At 43.0% G+C, this 20602-nt stretch overlaps 1 protein-coding gene across 1 annotated transcript in view; it reads right to left on the bottom strand.

The window, feature by feature from the left end:
* MYO1E (myosin IE) overlaps positions 1-20602 on the bottom strand; it is a 220568-nt gene that overhangs the window by 38503 nt on the left and 161463 nt on the right. Inside the window, exons 16-19 of the mRNA XM_061431138.1 lie at positions 18720-18801; positions 13498-13604; positions 9410-9508; positions 2453-2597 (exon numbers count right to left, since the gene is read on the bottom strand). Of these exons, the coding sequence (XP_061287122.1) occupies positions 2453-2597; positions 9410-9508; positions 13498-13604; positions 18720-18801 (433 nt within the window). The remainder of the gene's footprint in view (positions 1-2452; positions 2598-9409; positions 9509-13497; positions 13605-18719; positions 18802-20602) is intronic.

Below are 20602 nucleotides of genomic sequence, written 5' to 3'. Positions count from 1 at the left end.
ATATCAAGAGAGGGGCACTTCATTCCACAGCCCTCAGTGCCATATACAATAAATATAGGTGCATATTTTAAGAACAAAAGATTTTTTCAACAATTGGACAGAATGTTTAAAAATCTGAGCCCAGCAGTTGCCTGGAAGATTATCCATTGGTGTTTTCTTATCTTCTGTGTTGGGTTTCTGAGTAAGTCTTGTTTTCTTCTTCTTTCCCAGAACTATTTTAAGAGCGTCATAGAAAATATTCTTGTGACTCAGAAAGGATGAAGAGTCAACCAATTCCCAACTTCCTATAGACCAGTTCAAAGATGAGCTGGTTTTTAGGTTCTTTCCAAAAGCCATAGGGGTTAGAAATCAGGGAGGTTCAAGAAGAAAAAGAGAGAGAGGGAGAAGAAGAGAAAAGCAAAAAGCATGGACACATGTAACAAAACCAAACTCTCTGATGCCTAATGTAGGTTCTCAAAGCAAATGGGTTATTTTGTAAATTCAGCACATTTAGTATAAAAGTTAAAGCAAAATCACAGGGTAGATTTTTAAAAATCTTTTTTTTTTGGCCATGTCTTTCTTGTGGCATGCGGGATCTTAGTTCCCCAACCAGGGATGGAACCCATGCCCCCCGCAGTGGAAGCGTGGAGTCTTAACCAATGGACTGCCAGGGAAGTCCCTAAAAACCATTTTTGTAAAAGTGTTTGCAATGTCAGGGCTAGATGTGGATGGATGAGTAATGCAGGGAGGGGACAGAGTAGTAATGATGGGTGTGTGTGTGAAAAAATGGGGGAGAGGAAGAGTCAAGTGAAGGTAAAAATGCAGCTGGGAGGAAAACAAGGAAAAGAAAAGCCAAAAATAAATCTTGATTTGAAAGTAAAATCTCAAAGCTCAACTGAATCAGAAAAAAAAAAAAAAAAGCACGAAAAACATCGAGGCTGTTTCTGTGAAAATTCAGTAAGTCGAAAAAGTAAAAACAGAGGAGAGGGTATAAAACAGAAGAGTTCTCCATTGTACCGATAAATCACTCCAGCCTGTTTTAGAAAGAACAGGAACTGTTCTGTGGGTTGCTTAATGGTGTATGACACAACATTTTCGTTTTATATTTGGAAATGAAATTGCTGTGAAGCTACAAATATCTCAAAGTGGAAAATGCTACCACAAACTTATCATACAGGCTCTATCGATGTGTGCCACTTACTTATTTAACAGCCTTTAAAGTCATTCAGTTATGACCATTAGCATTTCTGATCTCAGGCTGATCCTGGGAGGCAGGCAGAACAGCAGTGATGGGGCCCCTTCTAGTGGAGAAAACGCATGGCAGGACCAGAATCTGCCTAGAGTCAAGGGCTTCCATTACGACCAACACTGCAGGTTCTCTTGGCGATATGGTGACTACTTTTGCCAAATTCACCACCAACTCTTTTTTTTTTTTTTTTGGCTACACCACATGGCATGCAGGATCTTAGTTCCCCAACCAGGGATCGAAACTGTGCCCCACTGCAGTGGAAGCAAAGAGCCCTAACGACTGAACCACCAGGGAAGTCTGTCTCCATAGACTCTTGAAAATAGCCTTGTGATTACTACAGGAACCTCAAGAAATGGTGATACCCACCCCCGGTTAGTTCCAGCAGTTTCTCCAGCTTAAAAATTGTCTTCATTTTTAAGCTGGAATTGTCTTCATTCCACAGCCCCAGAGCTATGGGGGAGAAGGACTGAGGGGCTGTGTTGGGTTCCTGCCCAAACTGAGAACGTCCTGTGAACAATCATTCAGCTCAGGGTGACCATGTGCTCCTCAGGAAAGATTAAGAAGTTCCACTCAATTAATCTGTGGAGGTCTGATAAGTTTGTAAATTGTAAAACCTATGTGTTTTAAGTTCCTTACTGGTAAATATCCTTTAAGATTGGAGATTTCTCCTTCTATCTATTGGTCTTCTCAAAGTCCTTTCTGGGCTTCCTCATGGTCTTCAAGGCACAGTCCTGGGAATTCTCACTCCCAGGCTCTGCTCCACCTTTATGGGACATGATTTGTTTGGTGTCACCCAGGTGAGGATGTAGGTTAACCCAAGCCTCCTTTCTGGGCAAAGAAGTATCTATTAGCTGGGATACTACTGGACACTAAAAATAACTATTGGGCACCTCCTCTGAGCCACTTTCTCATGAAGCTCTGAGTACACAAAGGCTCACAAAACAGACCCTGACCTCAAGGCAATGACCACCTAGAATGGGAGAGAGACAATAAGTACGAAAAGAAAAGCTCTTGTGAGGATGGTTTTGTATCCAAGCTGAGGACTCTGAAGGTGCTAGGGTGTGGGGCATGAACCACACATAGACTCGGAGCAGCAGGAAGCCTTCTTTGAGGAACTGACATTTAAGACAGGAACCACAGATTGAAGTAAAGAAGCCAGCCTCGCTGTGGGGAGGGGGCTGAGAGGGGGGCCACAGGGAGAGGCGTGGCCTGGAGAAAACTCACAGATTCGGGGGCTTTGATGAACACTTTGCTCTTCCCTAGCTGGAACTGGTCACTGTCCATGTTGACAGACTGCAGCAAGTGCAGGACGCCTTGTTTCTCGTCCCCCTTCCACGAGGGCCAGGTGGCTTTGGTCAGGATGGCATACCTGTGAGGAAAACAGGGAGAGAAGGATCAGGCTGGGCCTGGACGCCCCCCAAAGGCACCTGGTGCTGCTGGAGTCCTAGCCATCCCCTTGCCTCCCTTCGGAGGCTCAGGCGTAGACCTTGACAACTGCAAAAACCCACTGGGTCTGGTATGCCCATTTCAGAGCCGCCACCTACTCTTTCCTTCTCCAACCGTTTCCATGCTAACGCCCTGGAGAGAATCTGCTTTTCCTTTCTACCACTGTCTAAAAATAGCATCGCTGAAGGTCACCAACGACACTCTTCTGGCAAAATCAAATGGTCTTTTCTCAACACTGATTTCCCCTGATTTCTTGGGAGCACTTCACAGTCAACGTGAAGAGTTTTTATGAAGCTCCCCATAAGTAGCTGTTATGATTACGATGGATCAGCTTTCATCTGTGGCGTTTTCTGCATCTTGAGTCAGGAGGCCCTGGTGATTGGTCCTCAGCTTTCTCCAGTCTCATCTCTGCTCTCCTCTGGCTCACCCCGCTCCTGGGAGGATGGCCTCCTCTTCTTGCACACATTCCCTCTTCAGAGCCTTCGCCCATGCTATTTTCTCTGGCAGATGTGCTGGTCTCCAAACCCCTCAGAGGGCTGGCTCCTACCCAGGGGTCGGGGGTGTAGCGGGGAGGGTCCTCCCCTTCAACAACGCTTCCACAGAAACCTTTTTGGACAACCCACGCAAAAACTGTCCCCTTTGCTATTTTCTCTCATAGAAAATAATATTTTGCCTTCAGAGTATATATCAATTCGTAACGATAGTCATGTCTGTACCTATTTGGGTAATTTATGCCACCCCCATGGGGATGGGAGCTCCACGAGGGGGCGTCATATCTATGGGGCTCACCCCGCACATCTGGCACCTGATACAATGCCAGGAACACGGCAGGAAAGAGGAACCTGTTGTAACTAAAGGGTGTTCTCTGCATCAGGTGCTGTTCTTGGTGCAGGAGATTCCTTTATCTCTATAGCAACCTCAGTCAGCTGGTCTTCCCATTGTGCAAAACAGGAAAGACAGGAAAATAGAGAACTACCCAGGGCTACTCGGCTAGCAGATGCCAGAGCTGGGATTTGAACCCCAAGCTGTTTCTTTCATCACGGCAGTACATACAAGACATGGATTAGTATACATGTAAACTTTTCTTTACAGATGATACAATCTACTACATATGTCTATGTTAGAAACATCATAATTATGTAAGTGAAAGTTTTTCAGTCTTGTCCGACTCTTTGTGACCCCATGGACTATACAGTCCATGGACTTCTCCAGGCAAGAATACTGGAGTGGGTAGCTTTTCCCTTCTCCAGCAGATCTTCCCGACCCAGGAATTGAACCGGGGTCTCCTGCATTGTAGGTGGATTCTTTACCAACTGAGCTATGAGGGAAGCCCAATTATATAAGAGGCTAACCTAATAGGGGAGAGAGAAGCATATTACAGAATGTCAAATACAAAAGGTACCAAAGACTTGAGGTGGAAGGAAGGGAGAGAAGGATGGCGGGAAGGAGGGGAAATTAGAGGAGAGTATGGGTGAGAAATTGGAGGGTGTGTTCTATGTGCAGGCACATCTAGAAGATAAGCAATGAATGGGCCCAGGCCTCTAAAGAAGCCCCCCTCCTCCTCTGTTCCCAGAAGCTTCTACAAGGAGTAGATTCACTAATGGCATCAAAGGGAGAAGGGAACCTTGACAAGGAGAGTGGCCCTGCCTTCAGGATCCTGGGCTCTCTAAGGGGACACAACCAGGTACATCACACACTTAGAACCAGCTGGTCAGGACTAAGGTGATTCTAGGGACTCTCTCTGCTCCTCCTAAATATCCACATTCTGCCTGATAATATAAATTCCCTCGAGAAGCAATCCTCCTATTAGTGAATCCTCCCATTCCCTAATTAGAGATAAAAAGCTTAAAAGTGAAAATGTCTACCTGAAGCCACATATTAGCACGAATACTTTTCATACGTGGCATAATAAAGTCGGCTACACCAATTAACGGAGAAGGCAACGGCATCCCGCTCCAGTACTCTTGCCTGGAAAATCCCATGGATGGAAGAGCCTGGTAGGCTGCAGCCCATGGGGTTGCTAAGAGTCGGACACGACTGAGCGGCTTCACTTTCACTTTTCACTTTCATGCATTGGAGAAGGAAATGGCAACCCACTCCAGTGTTATTGCCTGGAGAATCCCAGGGATGGGGGAGCCTGGTGGGCTGCTGTCTTTGGGTTCGCACAGAATCGGACACGACTGAAGCGATTTAGCAGCAGCAGCAGCAGCACACCAATTAAGCCTCATAGAAATGACTGACAGCAGAGATGCTACTGGGGGATCTCAGTGGCGAAGAAGTAGTAATGTATCTGCAATCTAAAGGGAGGAGGGAGAAAGCTCATGCAGGGTATGGGTGCAAAAAGAAAGAGCAGACCAACAAGGTGACACATTTCTTCGAAGAGTGCAATTTTGCTTGGCTTGATTTAATCCAATCAAAATGATAAACCAAAGTATTTTTATTGTGTAACTACAAATAGGTACCTCTTTGCAATTCACATCAATCCCCTATTAAAATAATACTGTATTTCTCTCTCTCTTTTTTTAATAGTAAGGAACTTGGTTTCCAGAGACTTTTTCTTCTCCTCTTTCCTGACAAGACCTTTAAGAGTTTGGGTCTGGGAAAGACAGGGGAATTGCCTGTCCCTTTGACCACAGACCACTTGTGGTGGTTCCCTTTGCTTTTAGGAAGACTGGCAGCAGTCTCCTCACTTCCTTTTGTAGTTCACTGGAGAGACCAGAGCATAATTCTAGTACAATGTTCTCTCACTATGTAAGTACACCCAGTTCACTCATGTTTCTCCAGGACATACTGGTGGGAATGGGTTCACAAGGCAATGGGATGCTGCCTAATAGATGCCTATGATAATTCTGCAGAGATGAGCCTAATGACTTACACCCCTTTCATCAAGTGGTTTCAATTTAAGACCAATATTTCATCCCAGGGCCTTTGCACTGGCTGTTGTCACTGCCTAGAATTCCCTTCCTTGTCCCTAGTCTGCAAGGCTCCTTTAAAAAAATTTTTTTAATGTATTTTTGGTTGTTCTAGGTCTTTGTTGCTGCTCACAAGCTTTCTCTGGTTGCAGCAAGCAGGGGCTACTCTCTGGGTATGGTGCACAGGCTTCTCATTGTGGTGGCTTCTCTAGTTGGGGAACATGGGCTCTAGGGTGAATGGGCTTGTGTAGTTGTGGCACACAGGCTCTAAAGCATGAGCTCAGTAGCCGTGGCCCAAAGTTTAGTTGCTCTGAGGCATGTGGGATCTTCCTAAACCAGGGATCGAACTTGTGTCCCCTGCATTGGCAGGTGGATTCTTAACTATTGCATCACCAGGGAAGTCCTGCAAGGGTTCTTGTAATTGCCCAGATGACGAATCCAATGGTTCCTCTTCAGAGGAAACACAGCCCAAACTTGTGTCCTCCAGCTTCTGGCACTTGGATTTAAGGATGTGTCTGACCTCCAAGGACACTAAAAAGTCCCAGGAGCCAATAGGACACTCGCTATACTCTGTGCTTGAGATAATAAAGGTACAAACTGATTCAGTTACTCACAGTGGATCACAGGATGAGAAAGTGACTGAAAGACTCTGGACAAACCCTGTTACAATCCAAGACTCATACACCTTATGGAAAACAGCACTGTCTCTGGAAAAATATTCCTTGCCCACTGACAGATATATGGCCTTGTAGCCATTTTTGAGTAGGAGACTAAACACATACTTTACACTGAAAAACAAATTTTCTTTCTGAACTTTGTATTATCCTCCCAGTACTTTCAAATCAAAACAAAACAAAAAATACGACAACATCAAGCGTCTGCTTTGTGTAAGACGGGGAGGCCCGTCTGTCTCTTCTAAAAGGAAAAGCCCACAGCAGGAGAGCTAAGCAGGAAGGCATCTAAGGATAAAATCATTTCAGAAAAAGGTGCTCGACACAAAGGGCATAACAGATATGCACTAAACGCTGACTGTGGAAGGCACACAAGAAAGCACCGCTAGTGCAGCCGTGCAGCTAGCCTGGCACTTGACAGAGGCCTGGATATTAGATCCAGGTCATTTCACAGCTCATTTAAGGAGCTGCTGCAAACAAGAAATGCAGCCTGCTCAGGGCACCCCAGACACTCTGGCCGAGAGCGTGGACTTCCTGCTCCCCGCAGACTGGCGGAGCTCACAGCACTGCTTATGGAAGTCAGCTTTGTCAGTGTGTTTTTAAATAATATGGAAGGAAGGAATCGGTTTCTCCAAAGAAAAAAAAAAAATTTAGGTAACATTAAAAAAAAAAAATCTGATCTGTTTTCAATAGCAATGCCAATTAGAAAGAATCTGAAAATATCGAATAAAGAGTTTTTAAGTACAGGAACTTCCCTGGTGGCTCAGTGGTAAAGAATGTGCCTGCCAATGCAGGGGACACGGGTTCAATCCCTGTTCCAGGAAGATCCCACATGCTGCCGAGCAACTATGTCCATGTGACACAACCACTGAGCCTGTGCCCTAGAACTGGTGAGCCACAGCTCCTGAGCCCGTGGGTCACCACCAGGGCCTGCACACCTGGATTCTGTGTTCTGCAAAAACACAACCGCTATGAGAAGCCCGTGCACCGCAACGAAGCGTAGCCCCCACTCTCTGTACCTAGAGAAAGCCTGTGCAAAGCAACAAAGCCCCAGGGCAGCCAAAAATGAATTAATTTTTAAAAAGAACTTTAAATAAAAAAGAAAAAGTTTTTTAAGTACAGAAAAAATATTGAAGGAGAAACATTTTGGAATTGTTGAGGGCAAGCCTTTTGAAATTTAAGCAAGTCGGAGGAAATATTTCTTATTCACTATTTTCTGTATTTAACTTTCTTCCCTCTTAATTAAAAAAGGGTATTTTCAAAGAAATGCAGTTCTGCAAAAAATATTAACGATAATCTAAGCCACGGTTCTCTCAACTGACTTTGTCTCCCCAGGCCACATGGGGCAATGTCCGGATAATTTTGGGTGTTACTACTTGGGGAAAATAAGGGTGGGATGGCGGGGTTGCTGGTACTACTGGCATCTAGTAAGTAGAAGCTAAGGTTGCTAAACATCCTACAATGTCCAGGACAGCCTCGCACGAGGACTCATCCAAACCAAAATGCCAATAGCTGAGGTTGTGAAACCCTGTCCTAAGCTAGTGCTGGCCGTCTGTTTAAAGAAGAGCAAGTCTTTCATAATTAACATCTCAGTTGTTTGTCAGCAAATGGAGACTGCTACAGTGATGCAAGAGCACTCCAAATTTATTTTCTAACCTTCCTAAAGACTTCTTTTCATATTGCCGTGTTTACGCTAGAGGTGTAGTGGGCCTGTTAATTCAGAGACCCCTGATGGTGAATTTTATTCCTAGTTTAACCAGCCTCCAAAATCATCAGCAATCTTGAGTGTGTGGGGACAAAAATCAATGAAGTTTTACTGTATGGAATGATCCACCCTTTGGCCAAGCCTCTCCTGACCTTCCACATCAATGACCTTCCACAGATGATGACCCATATTGATAAGCAGTAGATTAGCCATCCCTATCTCCCGGCAGAAGAAACAACATCCTCAAAGGGAAAGCTACTCTATTAGAAATATTGGATTTCAAAGATGGCAACTAAGTTCTTCTCCTTCCTAAACCTCTTTGTTACATAAAATCTGAATTAAAAAAAAATGTTCTTATATCTTGCTCCTGTATCATATACCAGGAAGACATAATTATTTTCTGATTAAAACAGTAAATATGGCTTCCTTCTTTCATAAAGGAAATTAAATAAATGTGGAACATTAGTGAAACTCCACTAATTTAGAATCACTAGAGAAATTAGAATCATGTTGTATTTTAAGAACACTAAATTTTATCCTTTTTAAAAACAACACAAAGTAAGAACAATTTAGCACATATCCTGCCAAATGTACTTTAACAGAAATATAAAATCAGTTTAACTTTATGTTTGGACAAAAAATTTGAGGTTAAATACCTTAAGCTTATTAAATATTTTCCTGAAATTGTCTCCACACTATTAATTTGCTCAGTCAGTTAAATGTCAGTCTCTCCCCATGTCACAATTACCATGAATTTCTGAACTGATGTATCACTCTAAACAGACAAAATACTTGATTTTACTTAAAATAAATGATGCTTTAAAATGATTTATTCACAATAAATGATGTTAAAAAGAATTATTATAACTTAATACTAAAAAGACAAGTAATTTAAAAGTGATCAAAGGACTGGACAGACATTTCTCTAACAGCTAATAAGCACATGGAAAGATACTCAACAATATCTTCCATTAGGGAAGTACAAATCAGAACCACAGTGAGAAACTTTCATTCCAACCGGGATGGCCAGAACCAGAAAGTCGGATAATAACAAATACTGGCAAGGACGCACATACACTGGAACCCTCAAACACTGTTGGTGGGGATGTAAAATGGTACAGCCGCTTCGTAAAACATATAGCAGTTCATCAAAAAGGTTAAACATAATTACCATTTGACCTGGCAATTCCATTTTTATGTATGTTCCCAAGAGAAATAAAAACATATGCCTACATAAAAACGTGTATGTGAACACTGATAGACACATTATTGGTTATTCATAAGAGCCAAATGTGATGTCTATCACATTATTGTTGGATGTACAACTCTATGAATATATTAAAAGCCACTGAATTGTATACTTCAAATGGGTGAATTGTATGATCTGTGAATTATATCTCAATAAGCCTGTTTAAAACATAAAAGAGTCCCAAGGCACCAGTCTTACCTCTGCAGGAATTTTTGAAAGACACGCCGATAGGCGTAACCAGCTCTCCTCACTCGAATGTTCTCTTTGAGGCCCAGGTATTCTACTTGATGCTTTACCCTATAAAGGAAAGAAGGAGCCAGGATGGGACTGGATAATCTTTTCACCCTATTCTCCTACCCACTATATCCACAAACTCTCAATTCCACATTTCAGGGAAGCATATTAAAAAAGATTATAAATTATAATAATCTGAGTCTGAGCTGGTCCTCAGGTTATACAATATTCACACATATCTGGTAAACCAAAGGAGTAGAAACCTGAGTCAGGAAAATAATTTTCCTTTTTCCCGTCCTCCAAATCCCAAACTCACCATCGACCTTTTCTCCATTAAGGAAATTACACATGATGCTGTCAATTAAGAGATATCTGCTCATTTTAAGTCTTTTTCACAAATACTGGCTATACCCCAAGCTTTGAGGCAGGGAATGCATCACCCATTGATTCAAGAAGAAATGTTCCTTCCTCATGACTCACATGGAAAACAATATGCCTCATGTGAAAGCATTGGTCCGTTCATTACAACTTTCGTCATTAGGAATTTTTGTCAACCGGACAACTGGTTCAAAGTATTAATATAGTGTTATGTTTAAAATTCCATGTTTTTTACATATTCCTGGAGCGCCATCATGCCTCAGTAAACATCAGCCAGGCTGGCAATACCTGTTGTTCTCCTGAGTAAGCCGTCTCCTCCTTTCAGAAGGAGTCCTCTTTCAAGACTGTCCTCAGCCATTAACCCAAGAAGGTTAGGGCCAGAGAATTCCACCAGGGCAGTAATTCAGAATCCAGGGCAGGCAGTTTGCCCTAAGCCAAATGAAGACACATTTCCAACAGGAAAAGAAAAATAAACTACACGCCATAAACTTGTGGAATGAGTAACCCTGTCTGCCGAGAACTTCAATTGACCGTGTGATCCCTGCCAATGAAGCACACTGCCCTTCCATGGGCCCTGAAGTTTCATGCTCACAGATGAAGTGAAACCAGGCGTGCTCAGTCGCTCAGTCCTGTCCGACTGACTCTTTCTGACCCCAAAGATCACAGCCCACGAGGCTCCTCTGTCCATGGGACTTTTCTGGGCAAGGGAACTTAAGTGGGTTGCCATTTCCCTTCCAGGGGATCTTCCCGACCCAAGGATCAAACCGCATCTCCCACGTCTCCTGCAACGCAGGCAGATTCTTTAGCAGATTCTTTACTATTGAACCACCAGGAAAGCCCCAGAGTGAAACCATCGGTCACAGTAAACCTGAACCAAGACACGAGGGCAGATCCCAGGGTGCCATCCTACTGGAAACACAAATCAACATTTGACTAAGGAACACCTTAGTCTTTGTAACACCAGTTTACAAGAGTGTATGTTAGGAAGTTCCTCACTGAAATTCAAATAAGGGATGTGATTAAAAAAAAAAAAAAAGCGAGCGAGGGGGACACCATTGTTGGAAACTCTATGAAAATTTACTGAATAAAATGTACCCCTGTCTTCATTTCTCCAGTCTTTGATATTCCAATGACTCGGTTTGGATTTTGAGAAGGTGGCATCATGATTGAGGAACTTCCAACCAGCAGCTACTGTAAGATATCCCATTAGAGTGCCTGTCAGCAGAGCTGAATACGTGGGGCAGGGTAGAGCGTGCCAGGGAGGTACCGCATTTGAGGATGAGTGAGATGTTTTCAGTCATGATTACGTTTGCTGGGAAGGGAAGCTGGAGTGAGTCTGAAGTAGGGGGAAGGGTGGGCTCCAGCACTTCTTAGCAATCCCTCTGCTTTCTAGACTCTTGTAATTTATTTCTGAGGCTGCTAATGACACCACCCTTCTACTCAGTGTGTACGTGCATGAGATGTGAGTGTGGGTGACTGAGCACAGGAGTGACGAAGAGACGGGCAGAGGCAGGATGGCAGACACAGGGGAACAGATCTGGGGGTGTTCATTCTGTCTGATTGAAGGAGTCCCTCTCTGGCCTGACCCTCTTATTTAAAGAGGAAGAGACTGAGGACTCAGGAGATGAAGTGCTTCACTCAAACTAGTTGGTGACAGACCAGCACAGGATACAGTTCTTCCAAATCCTAGGCTAGAACTTAGCTCTAGATCAGCTGCTCTCCAAATATGAGACCCAGACTATCATCACTAGCACCACTTGGGGGCTTGTTAAGAATGCAGACCCCCAGGCCCCACCCCAGGCTCAATGACCCAGAAACTCTGGGAATGGGGCCCTGTCATAAGCCTTCCAGAGGATATTCTGATGCATACTCAAGTTTGAGAACTAGTGTCAGAAGGCAAAACCCCCCAGACATTTTCCATCTGTTATTCTCTTGACATCAAAGGAAAAAGTGTGTGCCACAGTTCAGAAAAGCAGAGGGCAATTTAAGCACATCCAGAGGAATGACTGAGAAGGGGCAAGGTTGGATTCCACATCTAGCTCCTTCAAAGGAATGGCTGGAGTGGCTAAGTGATGAGTTCACGGAAGAGAAGATCCCAGGAAAACATGGCAACTGCCTTGAACTAGCAGAAGAACCATCACACAGAAGAGTCCCAAGAATGGTTCTTTTGGCTGAACAGAGTAAAACCGACTTAGAGAAGGGCTGCAGTGCCAGCTGGTGGCAAGAGGTATCCAAGGAGAGCTGATGACCCAGGAGGAATGGGTTTCCCATCAGAGCATGAATGCCATTTACAGATACTATTGTAAGTGAATCTTAGATTATTTTAAATTGAAAAATTTGAGTAATTCTATAAAAAAGATGTCTTAGGAATCTGCACTTATTGATGAGATTATTCAGAATATTGTGACATAACCAAACAGAAGGCTGCCACATCCCAGCAGCACCTTAAGGTGAGAAAAACAGTCTTAGGCTGCACCACAGAGTGTGAAAATACGAAGAAGGATTTGCAGACAGCAAGTGCTCACACCTGGGTGTTTTCCTTCCTATTTATCTTTTCCTCCCTGGAAATGATCAAGCATTGTCTGTCTGCTGTGGGCTAGAAAGGGTGTTGGTGGGGAGATGGGATATGAACCCTCCAGGTCCCTCGGGGGAGGTGATGAGCAGCTAGGAATTTTCATCCTGGTCTTCCCATTGGAGTTTAACCTTGACTAAGTCACTTGATACCTAGAAGAGTCTATGTTTTTTTCCAAGAGAGAAAAGAAAAAAGAAAAAAAGATAGGCATTCCAGCATGAATTCTAGTATGAACAGGAACACCAGTATGCTCAAGTCCATCACATCTGGTGACGGTGGTAGGACTTCTCTCTCTAGTCCAAGTCACTCACAGGGTCTCTCTTCAGCCCTGCTTCCGTGTTCCTACAGACAGGAGGAATTTCCCCAGCTGGATACAAAACCTATATTCTCCAGTCATCATCTTAACATTTTCCTTCTCAATCATCTCCCTTGAATCCTGCAGAGGCCACATCCCTAAATGGCAGGTGTAGGAGGAATGTGACGTAGGACTCCTCAGAAGCCAGGGAGGATATGGCTCACTGCTTATATGCCTCACATCTCCCTTGGGCTGGTTCCTTCCAGCCCAAGAGAGTCACTCTGCTCATCAGCACTGGGCTTGGGGGTTACAGAGCCTACAGCCCCTCTGCCCACATAAGCAACTAAACGACAGATCGTTTTTTAACTAGCTCTGCAGAACCCCACCTGCAACCCTGAGCTCAGCATTCCAGGCCACATCCTGTGGGTGCTGACGAGAAGCCGAGTGCACTAAGAATGTCTACACAGGGCCTAAACTAATCTGAAAACCTTCCTGACTCTGCTGTGCTGGGGTTTGCTTTCTTTTTTCCATTTGCCCCCAGACTAGCCAAGATCAACATTATAAATCACTAATTCTGAACTGAAGGGCACTGCCAACATTTCAGGAAAAAACAAGGAGGGGAAAATGATATATACATAGGCTTCTTCCTGAAGTTAAGACATGAAGACATAAAACACATCTGAAGACAACTGAAACTGCTCCTGCCTGGGGAAGAGGCCAGATGGCCTGACTTGAGCAGTGGGAAAACAGGCCGAGGCTGCCCTTGATGTTAGCTGCCCTTGACCTCCACCTGTGCCTCTGCCATACCTGCTTTCCTCCCAGTCTTTGGGCTTCTTGGTTTCGTTGGGTTTGATGCAGCGAATGTAGTGAGGTGTACATTTCATCAGGGTGCTCACGAGGTCATTGGCTTGTTTCTGGAAAGGAAGAATAACATCATTTAGAAACATGGAATGTGCTCTAAAGTAGATCAGCTTTCCAAGGAGATTTGTGTGCAAATGTGCAGCTAGAAATTCATCCTCATGACAGTTTGTTCATTAGATTTAACTCAGGGATACTATACTTCCTCAAAGCTCTACTGACTATTACGGTGATCTGAACACTCACAAGTGCATTTGAAATTAAATTTTTGACACCAATGAGGCCTTTTTAGTATAGTTAACAAAATAAAAACAAAAAAGAATCCACCAAACCCAGTATATCCAGACACATAATTTTTAAGAGAAATAAGAAAGCATGCTAATTATTAACAACTTTAGTTAATTTCATATCAACTGAGGATTTTTGAAAATACATTTTTCTTATAAACTCTGGAGGGAGAGGTGGTACACAAATTATCTGCAAGGATAAATCATTAGAACCCCCTGTATTCTTTCCAGGCAATCCAACCAATGAAGAATCATCTTAATAAAATGATGGAAAGTCACAATTAAAAGGTGGGAGACACATAAAAATTTCAGAATTCATAAACCTTTATTATGCCATTTCATTCACTTTCTTCCTCAGCACATCTTTTTACAGACTTGCTGACTTGGAGCCCTTTTAGTGTAGCAGGAAACATACTCCTTCACAAACTAAAATATTCGATGTAAAATCATTCCTCACTACCTGCACACTGGGTACCCACGATGGAACTGGGTTCAAGCAGAAAAAGCCACATAAATAGAGTTACAATTGCTCATGACATATTTCAAATCATGAGTATCTCAAATGAAAAACACATCAGAGCCCAGATCAGCATTTCTATCCCCACAGCTGAGCACACCCCGTGGATCCAAGAACGGGGCACACACAAACCCTCATTCCAAGCAAATCAGCGTGAAGAGAGAAAACCTCTAAAAGAAAATAGAGGAAAGGATCCCTAAAGCCAGAAAACCATTACCAAGTCAGCAGAAGGGACTTGCCTGCAGTAGACAACCCTCTTTCAATTAGGACTTTTCTATTTTCAAGGGTTTGGGAAATCCGAAACCCTTGAGAAAAACTCCAGTGTATTCAAAGCAAAAGTTCTCCATCTAGACATGCGGAATATGGCATTATTTGCAATGTTTCGAATTCAGAGCAAAGGTGCAGAGGCTGTATGAGCAAAGCACAGCTCCATGATAAAAATGTAAATTGACTCATCTTCCTTGTTGATGAGAGATTGCATCTTTTTTTTAAATCCCCAACTCTTATTTTTAAGAATAACTTGGCACACTATTTAGTCCTAAGCATTTCAGAGCATCTCTTTTCAACTTAGCAAGTTGAAAACACAGGGGCAATTTTGACTTAAGTTTATATGCCACTTGACACAGTTCTTTCCAGCTCAAAATAGTAATGTACTGAAAATGCTTCATGGACTAGACACATGGATTTTCTTATTTATGACTCACGATTATCATTCCCATTTTTTAGATGAGAAAACGGGGCCTTAAATAAAGTATTGCTCGAGATGACACAATTAGTAAGCAACAGCAGTGAGGCTTGAACCCAAGTCTGTGAGCTAGCATGTTTTTTTCCTAACCACAATGCCTTCCTCCTTCCTAAGGAAGATAATGAATAATTTATTGTAATACCAAAAGGAATTAACTGGGAGGGCTAGGATTAGATAGAAGCTTTTAGGTTGTGGGATAATTAATTTGAGCAAACAAGAATTTATCTTAACCATCACAATTATCCTGTACTTAGCTATGGGTCAACTGTAGATGTCCCCAGAGGTGGTGGGGAAGCCACAGTTTGAATTTACTCTGACTCCAGACAAGAAGAGCCCATGACTTAGAATAGAAAGCTTCCAAAGCTACTTGCTGAGCAGAAGTGGCCATCAAGATATGCAGACCAAAGAGTAAGCAAAGGTAACACTCCTTAGGGTGACGGCTCCTCATTCTAACCTCCTCGTAGATCGTTAGCAAGTCTGAACTAGGATCCTGGCTCTGCTCTTTGCAAGCTGTCTAACAAATCACTAAATTTCTTTGGACCACGGTTGCCCATCTGTAAACCAAGCAGAACTAGAATACTTCTACTACCTCGATCTGCAGGTTGGAATGGATGTTCAGTGTCTACCGGTCCAGTTACCTCAGGGCACTTGTGTCTCCTGCCACATCTGCTCCTTTAGAGGCCAGGCCCACTTAGATAAAGCTGCCAGCCCAGTCTACTTTGCTGACTCTGAGCTCCATTCTATCTCCCAACAGCATCAACCTTTGGCTCTAATTTCAAAACTGGTCCCTTTTAGCCATGAAAATGTAGAATTTAGGAAAGCTTCAATAATCACATGTTATTAAATGAAGAATATGCTTTATAAACAAAGATAGTGGAAGTTCTCACCAAATATTCTATAAATTAAATTCTACAGAACACTTTCACATTTTAAAGAATTAGAATACACAAAATACCCAATATAAAACTACCTTGAACATTAATTTTTCTTCTAAGGAATGCAGGATCCCTTTAAACACTTATACCTCAGAGATATTAAGATGAGATGTAGCTACTATACATAAAATAACCAACAAGGACAGCCAGTACAGCACAGGGAACTATACTCAATATTTTGTCATGATCTATAAAGGAAAAGAACATAAAAAAGTTATACATATATATGTATAACAATCATTTTGCTGTACATCTGAAACACAAATTGTACATCAACTATACTTCAATAAAAATTTTTTTAAAAAAGATGACGCTTAGCATCTGCAAAATACTGAGGATATGAAAGATGTAAGAGATTGAGCCAGAGCTATGCATCTCTAAGAGGTGACTTACGAGACATAAAACAGGGAGACTCACTCCTATGTGGAGGCAGAACATCGGACAGCCGGAGGCCACATGGTTCACCAAGGAGGGACCATTGAGGTGAGAATAGGTAGAGTCCAGTCTCCCTAAACAAGCTTGCTGACTCCCCCAGCCATAGCAATCTGGAACATTCTGAGTATGCCTGGAAGGGGGCAACTCTGAGCATTCAACTAGATAAGAATAAGAAGGAGGCAAAGGGTTCAAGTCTTCCAAGGAGGAGAAAAATGCCCCTGCCCCCACCCTCCTTTTCATAGGAAATAAGCTGGACCGAGAATCCAGACCACTTGAAAGTGAGTCACTGCAGCCCTGATGATCTGGGCCCCTTAGATGTGACTGTGTGACAGTCTTGTGACCAGAGTTTCCAGCCTAAAGCGAATCCTCTTCCAGGACCCAGAAGTGACGGCATGAGTCAGAGCCGTGCACAGAGGTCAACATGTGGGGCTTTGGGAGAACTGCACCTCCTCTCAGCCCCAGGGAACTCCATCCAAACTCCATCCCAGGACATTCTATGTCTCCAGTTCCTTGAACAGGATTGTCCTTCATCCCCTAGTGGACTCTACCCTCTAACTCAAGACCCGGCTTGCATCTGACTTCCTCCACAAAACCTGAGGCCCCTCTGGATGGGATTGTCTTATTGCTGGGACATTACAGTGTTTGTGTCCTCAGAGGCTAGGGAGGCAGGCTTCCATTTTCCTGAAATGTTCAGAAAAGAAAAAGCCAGTGAACAGAACAGACAAGAACCACCACCGTATCCATGGGGCTGGGGTTATCAAGAAGGGTGAGAAGGGCAGGTAGGATCTGGTTGTACAGCTGGTGAGGGGAGGACAGTCCAGGTGGGGAGTCAGCACAGGCGCATCAAGTGTCCATTGAGAATTATCTAGAGATGAAGAAGCATGGGAGAGAAGGAGGGGACAGATGGAGTATACGTAACATGAGAGCATATGCTTTTGTGTTTATGTTTCAGGCAGTGTGTGCCTTAGATGGATTATGAAATTAATTACCACAGTATCCCCCCTGAGATTAGGTACTAAAATCTCTACCTTACAGAGAGGCAAAAGAAGCATTGAGAATTTAGGTAATTTTCTGGCAATCATGTGGTGAGAGATTTGAACACTAATGATGAACCCCAGGGCCCTACTCTTAATCACTTGATGATCCCATTGATTATGAAGACAGGGTGGTATTTAATTGGTATGATTCTTTAAAAAACCATTTTTAATATGCACACTACTATATATAAAATAGACAATCAACAAGGGTCTACTGTAGAGCACAGGAACTCTACTCAAAACTCTGCAATAACCTATATGGTATATGTAGAGCTGAAATCACTTTGCTGTACATCTGAAATTAAAACAACATTATAAATTGACTATACCCTAATGTAAAATAAAAATTTAAAATAAATATATAATTTTAAAAGTGTCTTCATCTGGTATAACTAAAAAAGAAAAAGTTTACTGACTGGTTTTCAAAAAATCACATGATGGAATATGTTCAACACAACCTTTAAATTCAGAGTGTTGTTAGGGACAATTTTATCGCACAAGGTCTCTGATAATTCAGTGCATACCCCATGAAAGGCTTCCAAGAAACACTAAGAGAACTTCCCTGGTTGTCCAGTGATTAAGACTCCAAGTTCCCAATGCACAGGGCATGGGTTTGATCCTTGGTCTGGCAATTAAGATCATGCATGCTGCAAGGCACAGCCAAAAAAAAAAAAGAACAAAAGATACACTAAGAATTCCTTTGATTCTGAGATACTGTGGGGCCAAGATGCCTGTAATTCACAAAAAGAAGGGCCTGCAAGGTCCAGTGAGGAAGGTGCATAAATTCCCCTTAAAAGGCTCAGTAGAATTTCAGATACATATAAAGAACTTGGAGGAGTTTTGGGGTCTGGTCTGGAAAACTGTCATCAAAATCCAAAATATGGCTCTAGATCATAAAATTTCTCTGATAGATTAATGTGAATTCTTCTAGATTCAGCGCAAAGCCATTTCCTCTTAGAAAGTAGCTGATTATCATCTGCTGACTATTAAGCTACGAGGTACTTAATATCCCTTTGGGGTTTTAGTACAGCCAAGTCAAATCCAGCTAGCATCCTGTAACCCTTTCTCAAGGGGCAACATCACTTCTGGCCATCTTCTGTAACCAATCTGTTGCATCTCACTGACCTTAGCCTGACCCAGGGGTACGACGGTTCCTGAGTCCCAGAAAATCCTACCTCTTACAGGAATCCATCAATTTCCCAAAAGAGAACAAACCTTTATTTTGCTTCCGGCAGTAGTTGGGCGGCCTTTCTTGTCAGCTTGCAGATTTTCCGGAAATAAAGACTTTATAAAAGGTCTGGAAAAAAAGAGAGAGAATGGATTAGCAATCAGCAAGTACCTCGGGGGCTGGAACACCTTCTTCCATAGAGAAGTGAGAATCGTCCAGAAGCACAGAACCTTGACTACAGAATGGCCACTTGACTCAAAGCACAAGCCATCAAGTTAAAGATGTAGGAAAATAAAGCAGTGGACAAGAGGAACACTGAGAAAGAATTCTAAGACAGAAACACCTTGGAAAATAAAATTGGAAAAATAAAATTTTAAACTCTGCCTTTCATGTTTTCCCACCCACTATTATTGAGACACACCTTGGCAGCAGGACACAACAGAGGGGGCTGAGTGTGAATTTGCTGAGTTAAATAAGAGAGGCCACAGCACGAGGCTGTGTGTGACTTGTCCAGATTCAATGCAGATTCTGCTTTGCTCTAAAGCAGGGTTTCTCAACCTTGGTGCTAAGGATACTTAGGATTGGATAATTCTGTGTTGGGACCCCGGGGTGGGGGGTGGTGTGTGCTTTACACATTAGGGGATGTTTCACAGTATCAGTGGCCTTTGCCTACTAGATGCCAATAGGCCACTCTTTCTACCATCCCTTCCTTCCAGTAAAAGACCCTGACGAACTGTGCTTTTGAGTATGAGCAATTTTAAGTGAAGCTAATTCACTAATGCTTTGCTGGCTGAATGTATCTTCATTAGGAAGTGTAACTGGGCTGCATCTGTTGATATGCCTGCCTCAAAGGGCACAGGGCAAGGACTTTGTCTTAGTCACTGCAATGTACCCAGTGTCTGGAACATGACCTCTACCTTGAACACAGTAGGTGCTCAATAAATAGTTGCTGACTGACTGACTGATGGAATGAACGTGATCCATGTAAATTCCTCCTAAGTGACTTACTAGTAGTATTAATAGTGCTAGTGGCTCAGTTGTGTCTGACTCTTTGCGACCCTGTGGGTGTTAGCCCGCCAGGCTCCTCTGTCCATGGGATTCCCAGGCAAGAATACTGGAGTGGGCTGCCATTTCCTTCTCCAGGGGATCTTCCCGACCCAGGGACTGAACCCAGGTCTCCTGCATTGCATGCAGATTCTTTACCATCTGAGCCACCAGGGAAGCCCAAGTGACTTACTGGGCATCATGAATTTTCCAGGAAGTCTCCCCAGCAATAATCTACTTTTAACCTCATCAGATACAATTACAGATTTTTACAGCACATGTGTTTTCTAAACAATAGACCATGACTACACGACACAAGTTCAAGAGCATCAATAGCTCTTGAAGTTGGCAGTAATTTTAATAATTAAAAAAATCTCTGAAAGCATGTCTGCACCTGATTATCATAAACCCACAAGCCAGGACTTGTGGTTTACCTGACCTTTTAAGAGCAAATAGATTTTTATGTTTTGAATGAAGACATCTCTGAAGTGAGGGGTGTGAGTGCCAAGGAAGTACAAGCCTGGGAAGATGCGGGCTGGGGAGGAGTGGAGGCTGGCGGGAGGGGTAGAGGATTAAACAGAGCAGAAATTTGAACTGTGGACCAAAAATGAAACTCAATTTTGCTTTCACAGAAGTCAGGCCCTTTCTAGAAAATAATCATGCTTGCAACTGTTGATTAAAGCAGTTAGCCCTGATATTATATCTGAAGTAAGAGACCAAAAGGACAATATTACTTGGAGGAAGCTCTAAAATTTGTAAAAACTGGAAGACTGTAATATTGTATTTGCCTGGCACAGAGACGCTTGATCATGTAAATGATGCCTGGCATCCATTACCCAGGACCATGGGGGACCTTTGCAGGTAACAGGGAAGGAAAGGACATGGC

This window comes from Bos javanicus, chromosome 10 (genome assembly GCF_032452875.1).
Source record: "Bos javanicus breed banteng chromosome 10, ARS-OSU_banteng_1.0, whole genome shotgun sequence".
Taxonomy (NCBI): domain Eukaryota; kingdom Metazoa; phylum Chordata; class Mammalia; order Artiodactyla; family Bovidae; genus Bos; species Bos javanicus.
The sequence above is the reverse complement of the archived record's forward strand: the minus strand, read 5'-3'. Positions and strand labels throughout refer to the sequence as shown.